The sequence below is a fragment of the Agelaius phoeniceus genome, chromosome 8 (genome assembly GCF_051311805.1).
Source record: "Agelaius phoeniceus isolate bAgePho1 chromosome 8, bAgePho1.hap1, whole genome shotgun sequence".
In the NCBI taxonomy this organism is placed as follows: domain Eukaryota; kingdom Metazoa; phylum Chordata; class Aves; order Passeriformes; family Icteridae; genus Agelaius; species Agelaius phoeniceus.
In genome coordinates this window covers 25,943,088-25,955,184 of record NC_135272.1, presented here as the reverse complement: position 1 = coordinate 25,955,184, position 12,097 = coordinate 25,943,088, and the positions used below count along the sequence as shown (strand labels likewise).

Here is a 12,097-nt window from a genome sequence, read left to right as displayed (position 1 = left end):
TCCTTCAGGGTCTGAGGCAGGCAATCTAAAAAAACATATTTGCTCTTTATGTGCTGTATTAAAAGATGAAAACTCATCCTTGTATGTAAGGAAAACAGAGTTTCAATGAAGATCTGACCCAGAGACAGGAGAGCAGTTTTCCTATAAAAGATGTTCTTTCATTACAAAGACTATTGTAAGCTAAACATTTATGATATATTTTCTTTCCAAGGAACTTTTTCAATCTCCCTGAGCATGCTGAAGTCATTATATAGTTACTAGAGATGCTTTGTACAGATCAGCTTACTACAGGTTACAGTTCTGCAGGAGATTAAAAATGATGGGCTGGTAGATATCCTTCTAAAAATACTCTTTTAAGTAATATGTATCTGCATTTCCCAACCTTAGAAGAACATAGACAACAGCAAAGGAAGTACAGCAAATAATTGAGGGCAAATGATATGTAACAATGTGAACTTTTACCACTGTATTTATTTAAATGAATGGAAATGTCAAAATGTGAAAGCAAAGCACTCCAGTTTATTCACATATTTTACATTCAAAGGACCAGGAGATTTCTTTAGGTTTTTTTTTGAAAAATAGACTACTCTTTTTTCAAAAACTTGACACAGGCATGGAACATACCTAATGAAGCCTATCACTGCAGTGCATAAAATGAAAACCTTGTGCATAAGGAAAAAAGATAAAAACCAAAGTTGACCACTAATAAAAAAAGATTTCCTTTAATATAAATAAAATTCAGACTAGTGCTTTATTTTAACAGACAACACAACAGTGGGATTTATTAACAACTACATATTTACAGTGCCTCACTGGCAAAAATACTGGGCTTCATCTGAGATCCTAGGACACTTCCTGAGAAGGCAATGTGGACAGGAAATTGCTCAGCACTTCACATAATTTGGGTGCTAAAAGGGTGAAATTAAAGCATATTTTTCAAGATGGAAGAATGGTTGATGCATTGTGTTTATGCCCTGATCCGCCAAACTTGTGCCTTGGTACTCCCTTTGATTTTAGTGGTTCTATTCATACTCTTAAGGTTAAGTGCAGGATTGATTCAAACCCGGGAGCCTCAGAGGAAGACAACTGCTTGACTCAAAGATGCTGTGAGAAAACTGCTGTAGTTGGAATTTTACACGGTACAGAGCCACATTACCTTGAATTTAAATCCGTCTTCTTCTGCATGGGTGATTTCTACCACTTTAATTTGATCCTACAAAATCTGGATTCCAACCATCTATGAAGTGACAAACCTGTGAAAGCATCTTCTTCCCACAGCCTCCAAAATCATAGTGCCAGTTAAGCAGATCTCAGTCTTTTTGGCAATTAAATAAAACGAGAACCAGACCTTTTTCAAAGTATTCACAAAATAATCTTTCAGTTATAAAATGACTGTCCCACCATTCTTGTATCAGATCTGACCTCAGCTCTTTAGATCTAAACAGTTCTTTAGAAGTTATAAAAATAAAGGATTGATTAATATACAAATATATATTTCAGAGTGATAAGAGAATAATATTAAACAAATTCCTTTTTTAATCTACTTTAAATTAAAAGAAATGTTTTCAAAAGTCTAGGCTGAAACAGATCTTTATCTATTGACTCTTTAATGGAACCCATTCCCCACAGATGGTCACATACAACTTAATCTATGAAGTTTTTTACTACAAAAGAATGGTGAATATGTTTCCACTAGCAAAGCACTTCATAAAATCTGCTGTGCCAGTTGGGTTTTGGTATCTTGCTTTCAAGAACTGCAGATATTTTTAATATTAGAAACAAAACCTCAGTCATGAGGTCTTGAGATTCTTTAGAAATTTCTTTCCCTTTTCTTTATTAATATTTGTTTTGCAGTGATCCAGTTTGTTTTGTATACTGTTAGTATACAGAATAATATAGATGTTCTGCACGAATGCATATGTATGTACAAAACCAGTAATTCAGTTAAGAGATATGCCTGCTCACTGGGTCATTTCAAACTTTCAAAATACCATATTTTGCAGTAATATCCATAACACCATGTAAGTTTCTTCTTTCTTCTGCTGAGATGCTTTTGGGTGTTTTCCTTCCCTTTATCTCAAACAGCCGAAACAGCAAGGAACATTTTTGAACAATCTATAATACTCCTCCTGAATCTGAAATAAAAATATTGAATTCAATTATGAAATAGATTTATTAATAGGTCTATATGTCTTTGAACTCATCTTGTACTGCTCTTGCCACTAGATATTTTAAGGTGGGGCTGACATTTACTTTTGGACAGACCACTGAAGAAAGTATCATCCCAGGCTAGTGTGGGTGTATCTTGCTGCTAATTGAAAATACTGGAAGTTTTATTGCACACATTATTATTTCATCAGGTTAATGACACTGTAACCCGTTTTACAGTTAAAAAACCCCATTTCCCCATGTTTCATACTTCAGTTTTAAAACTGGACAAAATGTGTGAGAACATAAAAACCGGACAGAGGTTCTGCCTCCACTGAAGGCAGAAGCTCAGCTTCAGGGAGGTGGACAGTGCAGGGACATGGGACTGAGTCACTTCCCACAAGGAGTACAATACTTACCTTCCTAGACAGCACACAAAGAAATATGAAGATGAACATCCCCTGGAATGCATTGAAGATTGTAAAGAGATAGGCAGTAACCACAGACCCTTGGACCACATGGAGGACCCCAAAAATCCAGGTAGCCCCAAGGAGGAACAGGAGAGCAAGGGCACCACGGGCACAGGATCTGGACAGGAGGAAAACATTGTGAACAACACACAGGCACATGCTGCTCTCCTTTCCCTCCACTTTGGGTGGGGAGTGCTGCCTTGGAAATTCTTTCACAGCTGCCAAGGCCTGAGAAGTGCAAGTGCAAGGGCTGCTCTTCAGGGTGTGCTGTAGCACTGTAGCATGAACAAAGTCACACAATCACTTCGGAAGAGCAAAGGAGTAAAACTAGAGGGCCTCAAAACACTGGCTTCTTTAATCTTCAGCTATGTTTTCTCTGGTGTACTGCAGCACCATATGATTTGATTTAAATCTACTGTTAGTGTAATTCCCCAAGGAAAAACATATGTCTGTTATGAAGCATTCCCCCACTTTTCCTCCTCCCCCCTATCTTTCTCAAAAAAATAACCCAGAAAAATGTTCAGTATGCTCTTAGGTCAGTGCATGTGCATGACATCAAAGGATTCCCAGGCTGCCTCTCAGGTTCACTGCAGAGGACGGTGCCAGTTATAAAACCAGGCTCTTTTAAAAATTCTTTCTCTTAAAAATGAAAAAAAAAAGGAAATTGTTTTTAGAACACAAGTATTCTCAAATAGTTCCTGGGTCAGCATATTGATGCCTTAAAATTGTAGGAATGATTGGCTACAATTTTTTTCCAAGATGCTGTAGAGCCCCGCTCACAGACTTGCACAAATTACAGCATGTTGTCTTGGAAATGAAACCACTGATTACTTTCTTATTCATTCTCAGCTCAGTCATTGCAGGACTTCCTTTGAACAGCAGAAATTTTTAGCACTGTTCCCCTGAAAATTAATAAGTTTCAACTTCATTAGAAACGGGTCACCACATGAAGCTATGAAAGGTGAGGAATAAGAGAAAGTAATCAATAAAACAATTGCTAAATCTTAACTATAAATCTAGTGCAATGCATTGAAACTGCAGGAGTGTTCCTAAGCAACACAAACAGTAAGTTGTTTTCAATGTTCCCTGTAGTACACTTCAGCTTTTCCTGCACAAACGGTTTTCAAGGTCCCTATAAATCAGTTTTAAAGAGAGTGAGTTGACGGAAAAATCATAGCAGCATGCAAAGTAACGAATCTGCTCCATCCCCCCCGTGCCACAGAAGCACAATGTCCTACTGCAGACTTTTCCCAAGTAATGGGAATGGCTCCAATCTCTTATCACTTGCTACTTCAAGGCAAATATTTTGGTCCCATTTCAGACATAGATTTGAATTCTGCTTTGGCTTGCATAGAAGCTGTGGAAAATACTTAAGAAAAAAGGACAATTACATTAACTTTGCCATCAGCCTTTACCCTCTGGTTGATATGGGCCACTTGTTTTCTTTGTGCATCTTTCACACACACCCTATCAAACAAGGTATGACTCAGTGGGAATAATGACTGCAAAACTGATGCCCAAATATATATAAGGGTAATGACAGAAAAAAAAATTTTTCTACAAATCTCAGGATATTAAACTGTTATTTTTGAATACTCATTATCATCTCTGTCTGTATTTAAACCTACAGAAAGAAGGTAGAATTTGTACTGAATGGCAAACTTACCTTATATTTTCATAACAGCTGACTTCTGGCTTTAACATTGCAGTGTGTCGAAATACTTTATAAATAATCACTCCAAAAGCCAACAAATTAACCTGGGGGGAGCGAAGAACAAAACTTTTAGTTCAAACCAGGATACCTTTAAATGCCAATAACTGTTAAATGTTTAAATGAAACAAGTCATATAAAATTTCTGTGTATCTGAAATCTACAGAATCCCATGCCAGGAAGGGAAAAAACCCACCCAGTTCTGATTCACTTCTATTAAAAAAATATTAGCCCTGAAATAAATATTGATCAAACAGGGATGTAACCCTACCTTATCTCAACAGTATCACTACCAACAGTCTGCAAATGTTTATTGATTCTATTGGGAAATCTCTTCGATTTCCTGCTGAGATTATTTTTCCTGAGTAGAGATGAAGGAAAAGAAAGGAAAGGAAAGGAAAGGAAAGGAAAGGAAAGGAAAGGAAAGGAAAGGAAAGGAAAGGAAAGGAAAGGAAAGGAAAGGAAAGGAATTTAAAAAAAGGAAAGAGAAATTTAGAAACTCCTAAAAAACCCTCTCCCCTATGGGTTTTCTATTGTTCTGTATCGTATTGATCTCAAAATGTGTGTCTTTTGTTGCTAAATAACATTAATAGCATCATACATTTTGAGGTCTTTGGGGTGTGAAAACTTTCAAGTGAGAGAAAAGTCTTAGAGGCTTACACAAATAATTTTAAAAATATAGCTTTTACTGAAAGGCATCTTGCTGTATATCTTTTATGGTTTTTTTCATAGATGAATAGTTTTGGTATTTTTTCCTTGATTTTTTACAATGGCATCGCTTGATTTGAGTTTGAAACAAAGAAAAACAACTAAAATAAGCAATTTTGCAAATGATGCTCAGTTGTGATTCTGATGCTTTCTTGCCTCGGCTAGGTTTCACTGATCTTTCAGTTAAATTTATACTGCATTCCTTTAAAAAGGTGGAAGGTTGCCTTCTTAATTTGCAGCATTTAACATCAGAATATATTAAAAATATTAGTAAATAAACCAAATTTTAGCTGTGTTTTATTCAGGTACTATCTGTAAGTCTTTGGTTGCAATCCCTTGGTCAGTTCCTGTGGGCTTCCAGCTGTAGAATGAATAGAATTAATGCCTTCCCCAAACTGTTTCTCCAGAAAGACTGTATGGTTTTTCCCTGCTTCTTATTCTTTAAAAGAAAAAAACAAACCAAACCAAAAACCCAACCCTCCCCAAAAAAAGTCTCTGGAATAAAAACAAAAAGCTGTTGGAGCACAGCTCCACTTGAAAAGGAATCACTTTCATTTGTTAACACTCATAAGGTATGTCTTTAGAACATTTTTCTTGTGTCAAGGCAGGAATATCTAATATTAAAACAGTCTCTGCTTTAATTAGCTGCATGCTCATAGTTTAATGCAGCATAATATATTTACAATTTGATAAGACAGGAGATAGAGCTGATGAGCAGTTTTGGGAATTAATCCTTCATTGAATACCTTGTACTAGTGCTGATCATGAGAGATATTCTGAAGCTCCTTATATTTAAAATTGTAATCTATGATATCTCCTAAACCAGCAATTTTTCAAAGTTAATTATGAGTCAGTCAGCAGTTGTGGATAATTATATGCAGACTTACTTTTTATTTTATATTTGTTGGTGAATAATATATCAAATAACTTCATGCATACACTGTAATCTGCATAACTCACCTAATGTACTTATTAATTTGAAAAAAGTAGCGGGAAATGTGATCAAAGTACCAGAAGTATGGAGAACACACTGCAACTTCTTTAGAAACTGCCAGAAATAGTTTCTGTGAGAAGCTCCATGGGCCAACCCCCCTTTCTCCCAAAAGCAGCTGCAGAAGTGGCAGGGTTTTGCTGAGCAAGGATGGGGTGGGCAGCAGGCTCCATTTCTCCTTGTCCCAGTGGGGCTCCTTTGCACAAATACTATTTGCACTGTCCGTTTCACAGGATAATAGGATTTGGCCTCCTGCATTAAAGTAATACCCATTAACTGTGATCTTTTCATTCACCAACCCATTCGAATGGGAATAATCTGTTTGTATCAGGGGAACAGGAGAGGTTAACACCAGCTTCTTGGAGTCAGCTGCCAGAACACAATTATTGTACAATATGTCTCAGGTAGCCTCACAGGAGGTAGTGTTACAGGGTAATGAGGGTGAACTTAACTTCTGAAACACTTGGTCGTTTCCAAGATTTATTAAAGTCTTAAGTCGGTCTTTGCCCCATTTTTAAGCACTCCATTAATAAAAAATTTCTATAGCAAAGTGAAAGCACATTGACTGGCTGTATACAATGCTTCAACCTAAGTTAGAAACCTCTGGAACTGCATTTTGTCCTTTGAGGGGGGATGAAATGGATAACAGCAAAGTTGTAGCAACTACTCTGTGACACAGAAATGAAGCAAAACAAGAGGAAAAACAATAGCATGAACTCATGGGTAAATCCAGGAGGAAAAAAACTAGCTAATGTAAACAATGTGTCAAGTGTGGCCTTTGGAGAAAACTGGTAATCCAATAGATATCCCAAAAGGTATCCTAAACTTAATGCATCCTGCTTCAATCTGATACTCTGCATGTTCTTTGCTATGAACATACCAATGGCCTCTGTTTCTGGGAAATGTAAAGTAAAAAGTTCGTATTGGATGGCAGGACTGAGTATGAACACTAATAAGTTGAACTTATTAGGACTAAAGGGGAAATAGAACTGATATCCCCAAAGAGCCTTATGTGCTCCAACAAATGGAATGAGAAGTCAAATACCTTAAAATGCCTAGCCAAAGGTACAAGTGCTTAAGACATTTGAATTTGTATCCAAAACTGAGTTTCAAACAAGCAGAAATTGAAGTTATAGGCTGCAGAAGTAATCTAAAATACAGATGTACACAAGAAGTCCTGTGTACATCTCAAATTTTCTGTCTGAGAGAGAGGGGCTTCTGGATGAGAGACACTAAAACATCTAAAAAGTTTCGATTGCTCCTTACAGCCAAATATTGTTTTATACTTACTTTGGTTGTAATCATGTGTTTTCATTTTTGTAATTAAACCACAGTGTTAAGATCTTGTTGACTAGAGCTTCACTGGCACTATAATTAAGGCTGCCTTGAGGTGCCAGGCAAGGTGAATGAGAAGGAAGCGGCACACATAAGGCATGCTGTCCCCGGAGAGGGAGCGGCTGGAGCGGAGCAGGATGTGCAGGCAGCTGTGACACCGAGCTCAGGACAGGCTCTGCACAGGGCCAGCCTGGGGACAGGTTCCCTGAATAATGAGCACAGTCAGCCTGCAGCTCGGGGCAGACCCAGGGCGTGAGGGGCTGCGGCACGGCCGCAGCTTTATCGAGTGAATAACGATGTTACAGCGTGACACGGCGGCTCTGGTGCCTTTGTTTGCAGCGCTATTACATGGCTGAGCAGGCACAGAAACTGCTGTGTCCTGAGAGGGGCTGCTCGGCAAGTCTAATAGACTAGAGGGGAATTGCATTGATTCCAAGCCCTGAACTGAATAATTTTTTTGTATTTTATTTATTTAACAAACCACCCCAGACTGCTATTGGGCAAACAGTGCACTCAGTCCTTATCATTTTACAAAGAAAACCTCTGACTTTCTCCCTACCAGGGCAATTCTCTGAAGTGCTGAGCATCCTCAGCTCTGCCTCCTCTGCAATTCAGTGAGAATCATCATTCACTCATCATTGCTCAGGTGCACTACAGGACTAATTTTAATAATTAATCTATTCCTTTTTTTTTTTTTTTTAAGTGGTTAATCAAAGTCAAGGACTGATACAGAAAAAGCCTCCACTCACAGCATCTTCAGGGAATCAAGTCTCCCTAAAGATATTTGTAAAAGTATTTTTAGCATTCTTAAATTCTAGAAATGTTGTGGTATATTTATGAACAAATGAAAAACTTAAAATATATTTGTGAGAAATAGACAATGAACAAGAGCTATTATTAGGAGGTCCATGAAATCAGGATTCTGTAGATATAGGCAGCTACATTTATGTAGCTGTATAACCTGGATAATCTCGAAGGAGACACAAACCCAGGAGCTGGGTTGTATTGTACACCTGAGATGGAGTTTAAAGGAAGGATGGTAAGGGTTATATCTCTCTCTGGGACATCACATGTGAAAAGGGTCAGAAGGATTTAGGGTTTTGGAGTGAATTCTGGCCCCATTAAGCTAATATGCAGAATGCCAGTTAAATAGTAAAACTCCTATTGCCACCAGCATTGTCAAGGCTTTCTCACTGCACACCACAGAGAATGGCAGCCCCAAGACATTCACAGGCAACAGTGGACACTGCTGCAGGTTTTAGCACTTAATGTGTCATGGATGCACACTGTGGTAAAGAGCAGGACAGTGATATTTTCCTGCTGCTGTTTTGGGATCTCCATGTTACAGTTCCCATGTTCAGAACTGTGATGTTGCTGGGTTAGGTCCAACAGGCACACAAGGGAGAGTTCAGAGCAATCTGGAGTGGTACAACTCCTAGGATCAGATCTGACCCACAGCACTGATCTGGATAATGTCCTCTTGCAGGAGAGAAAAAGCAATTTAGAATTCAAAGAAATTTACTGGTGCTCTCCTAATCATCTGGTCAACAACAGGGAGGCCTTGCCAAAGGAATTAGCCCAGGGAGCTCTGCTCAATCAATCATGTGTATTTTAGAATAGGATGGGAAAAGCAGTGTATGGAGCTAACCTACCTCCACCTACATCTAGGATATCCCTGAAAGTCTGCTTGCAGATTAGCATCCCTCCCTCTGTCTCCTTGCTACCTGAGCAGGTGCTTCTGCAAGGAAGGAAAGCTGGGCACGGACAGAGCAAGATGCTGCTGCTCTGGCTGCCACTCCTATCAGGTCTGGGACTGCCCCAGCAGAGAGCACTGAGGAACAATCTCATCTATTGTCTAAGCAAATTACCAACTTCTCTGTGGATAGCTAGTATTTTAGAAACTAAATAATAATAGAAGAACGAGCATGTAGGTCCTAAAATCCGAAATGTTCCAGGCTGCTGGAGTTCTGCTAATAGCACATTGCCTAGCAACAGCTACATTTAAAATAGGTCCTTAATTCCACTCTGAAATGTAGCTATTTTACATATTGGAAGAGTATTGTTGTGTTCTGTCCTCAAGTAAATATGATGTTAGTGCATCACACTGCATGAGACTCTCCCTGTGTAGATACAGAAAGGTATTTATTGTTAGTTGAACACTGAATAGGATGAGCTACACAAAATTTAATAAAACTTGCAAATAAAAATATTTGCACTCATGTTGAAGAGCTGTAATTTCTTTCATAATTAATTACAATTAAATTGTAAGAAACTGAGTGAAGTGATCTATCATCATTTTGCCCCATCAAGGTAGCTGAAAGCTGTCAAATTTGACAACTAAGACATCTTTTTTCCTTCTTCCCCCCCTTCCTTTTTTAAAGGAAGACAAAGAGCACTTGAAAGCTCAGAGGGGAATGGTCTGTCTTTCATGGCAGTAGCTCAGTTAGCACCTGGACTTGTGGAGAAATTAAATGGATCAGGACAGGGCATTCAAAAAAATTTCATCCAATACTTCTTTTCTTGAAAAATGTCAGTTCATTAGCACTAAAAGACATTTACTGTTTTAGACTGTGTTTTCACCAGGAAACGCTTCCTGACTAGGACAGCTTTTCTGAATAAAACCAGAAAGGACACTCCTGAACAATGAAAATCCCTGTGGACAGCATATTTATACAGGATGTTGGAGACATGGGGCACAATTTTCTGTTTTACTTAATATTCAGACTTGGCTATGACCCTTGGTTTCTTCAGCTCTGTATAGTTATTCACTGCTACTGCTACTGCTGGATCTATTCCATGCCATATAAATAATTAAATATTCACTGGAGCAGAAAGACCTGGATTTCCCTCACCCCCCAGTTCCTCGTCCAGGATTATCTAAAGACAGTTTTGTTTTTTAAACACTGCTGCAATTGTTTAATATGAGGCTGAGGGTTTGAGAGTATTTCCAATGCACATTATTTATAGAATGAAAAAGGAATTAGTAATTTCATGTATGATATCTTTGTGTAAAAAGATACACCCCAGCCTTTCAAAAGTTATTAAAACATTTCAAATACCAGCCTTTAAAGGCTCTCTAGTGTTACAAAGAAGAGAAGGTATAAGAAAGAAGCAGCTAATTCTAAAGACTCAGACATACTAGTTCTGATTCAGTCTGAGCACTTTACATTCAAACTTCAAAAATGAAACCCCCAAATCATTCCCTTTTCCTTTCTTAGTCTCTGTCTCAATAATTGATGAAACCATCTATATGCTGATGTCAGATCTCACAAAAAAGAATGAGAAAATTTCTCCTGCTGCTCTCTTAGGCATATACTTGAATTTTTTACATATATCATATTGAATTTGGCTCTTTCAAAAAATGTCTGAAGTTCAGAGCAGCTGTATCTGTATCAGTCTGTACAATGACCCTCATTACGAGTGTTTGAATTAATGAGCTTGTGATGGTCTGGGTTCTGCCAGGGAGAGCAATCCCTTTCTGCCTCTCTGGCTGGATGGCTGATGGCTGGGCGAAAGCGGCGGCGTTCAGTGGGTCATCGTTACTGCAGCCCGCGAGAACGGAATTAAGTTATTAACAATACAACCGTTTAAGCTTCAAAATGAAAATGTATGCTGTATTAATTGCATAAAATTGGACACAAGCTGGCAGTCAAACAGTCAGGGCTTGTCTCCTGACTGATTTATCTCATTACCATGTCCCCAGTGAATATATCTTCTCGAAAGCTTTAAGTATACAACAGCAGTCTTATCTGGGAGTAGGAAATGGAACAAAAACATTAATGAACCTCCTTTAGGCTGTATTTTTGGGAAATATTTTCAATTATTCAGGGGTAGAATTTTATGCTTCTAAGATTTTAATGATTTCACTTGTTTTAAAAGTTAAAACATAGCCAAATGAGTTTATTACAAATCCTGACTTGGGGAAAAAAAAAAAGTTCACATAGGATTGCTTTTTATTTATGAATACTTCAAAGTTTTCTTTTACATACTTCAAGCTATAGATTTAGACTCAATTAGCTGTTTCCTTTATATTTTTAGAACACTTAAAAGAAGACATAAATAAATAAATAAATGGGGTTTCCATGCTTTTCATCAGTGTAAACAGCTTTGCAGACTTGTGGATTCAATGTTATTTCTTATTGGATTGCAAAACCAAACACATTATTTACTGTCAGCTCTGCAGCCAAGGGCAGGAGGGATGGACCAACAGAGTTGTACCTGACCTCAGCCATAAATGTTACCCCAGTTAGATCCAGTGGTAGGACTGGGGTCTATTTTGCTCACAGTGTAAATAATCCCTAGGTTTACTCTTCTTTCCCAAGAAGCTTTTGCGAAGGTGTATTGTCTTCTGAGTTGGGAGTGACATAAATCAGGCTGTTTAATGAACTGATTCAAGGTGCATCAAAAAACTCAGACTACACATTGCTCCTATCCCTATGGTTTCCTTGCATACACAGAAACCTTTCCTAGGCTGCATCTGAAGCCTCGTGCAGGAACCCTGCAGGAGTTTTACACAGCAATGAGGAGTGAAATAGTTGTACATCATCTTTTAGTACAACTAGCTTCAGTGACTGGATGAGCTACCAGGAAGGAGAAAGCATCAGGAGCATGACTGAGATGTGAAGTCCGAGAAAAAGTTGTATTTCTAGATTTGGAGGTGTGCATATTTGTCAGAAAGCTATCCATACCTTCCACAATTTGCCAAATCCTCTTGAGGATTCGGCCTTTTGCTCT

At 38.2% G+C, this 12,097-nt stretch overlaps 1 protein-coding gene across 3 annotated transcripts in view; it reads right to left on the bottom strand.

Moving 5' to 3' along the window:
- Positions 1 to 451: 451 nt before the first annotated feature.
- The window catches only part of ADGRL4 (adhesion G protein-coupled receptor L4), a 72,364-nt gene continuing 60,718 nt past the window's right edge, over positions 452 to 12,097 (bottom strand). For all 3 annotated transcript variants that reach the window (XM_054638363.2, XM_077182336.1, XM_077182335.1), the window contains 3 exons: positions 4,285 to 4,376; positions 2,568 to 2,736; positions 452 to 2,135 (listed from right to left, as the gene is read on the bottom strand). In XM_054638363.2, coding sequence (XP_054494338.2) covers positions 2,073 to 2,135; positions 2,568 to 2,736; positions 4,285 to 4,376 — 324 coding nt within the window. In that variant the 3' untranslated portion in view covers positions 452 to 2,072. The remainder of the gene's footprint in view (positions 2,136 to 2,567; positions 2,737 to 4,284; positions 4,377 to 12,097) is intronic.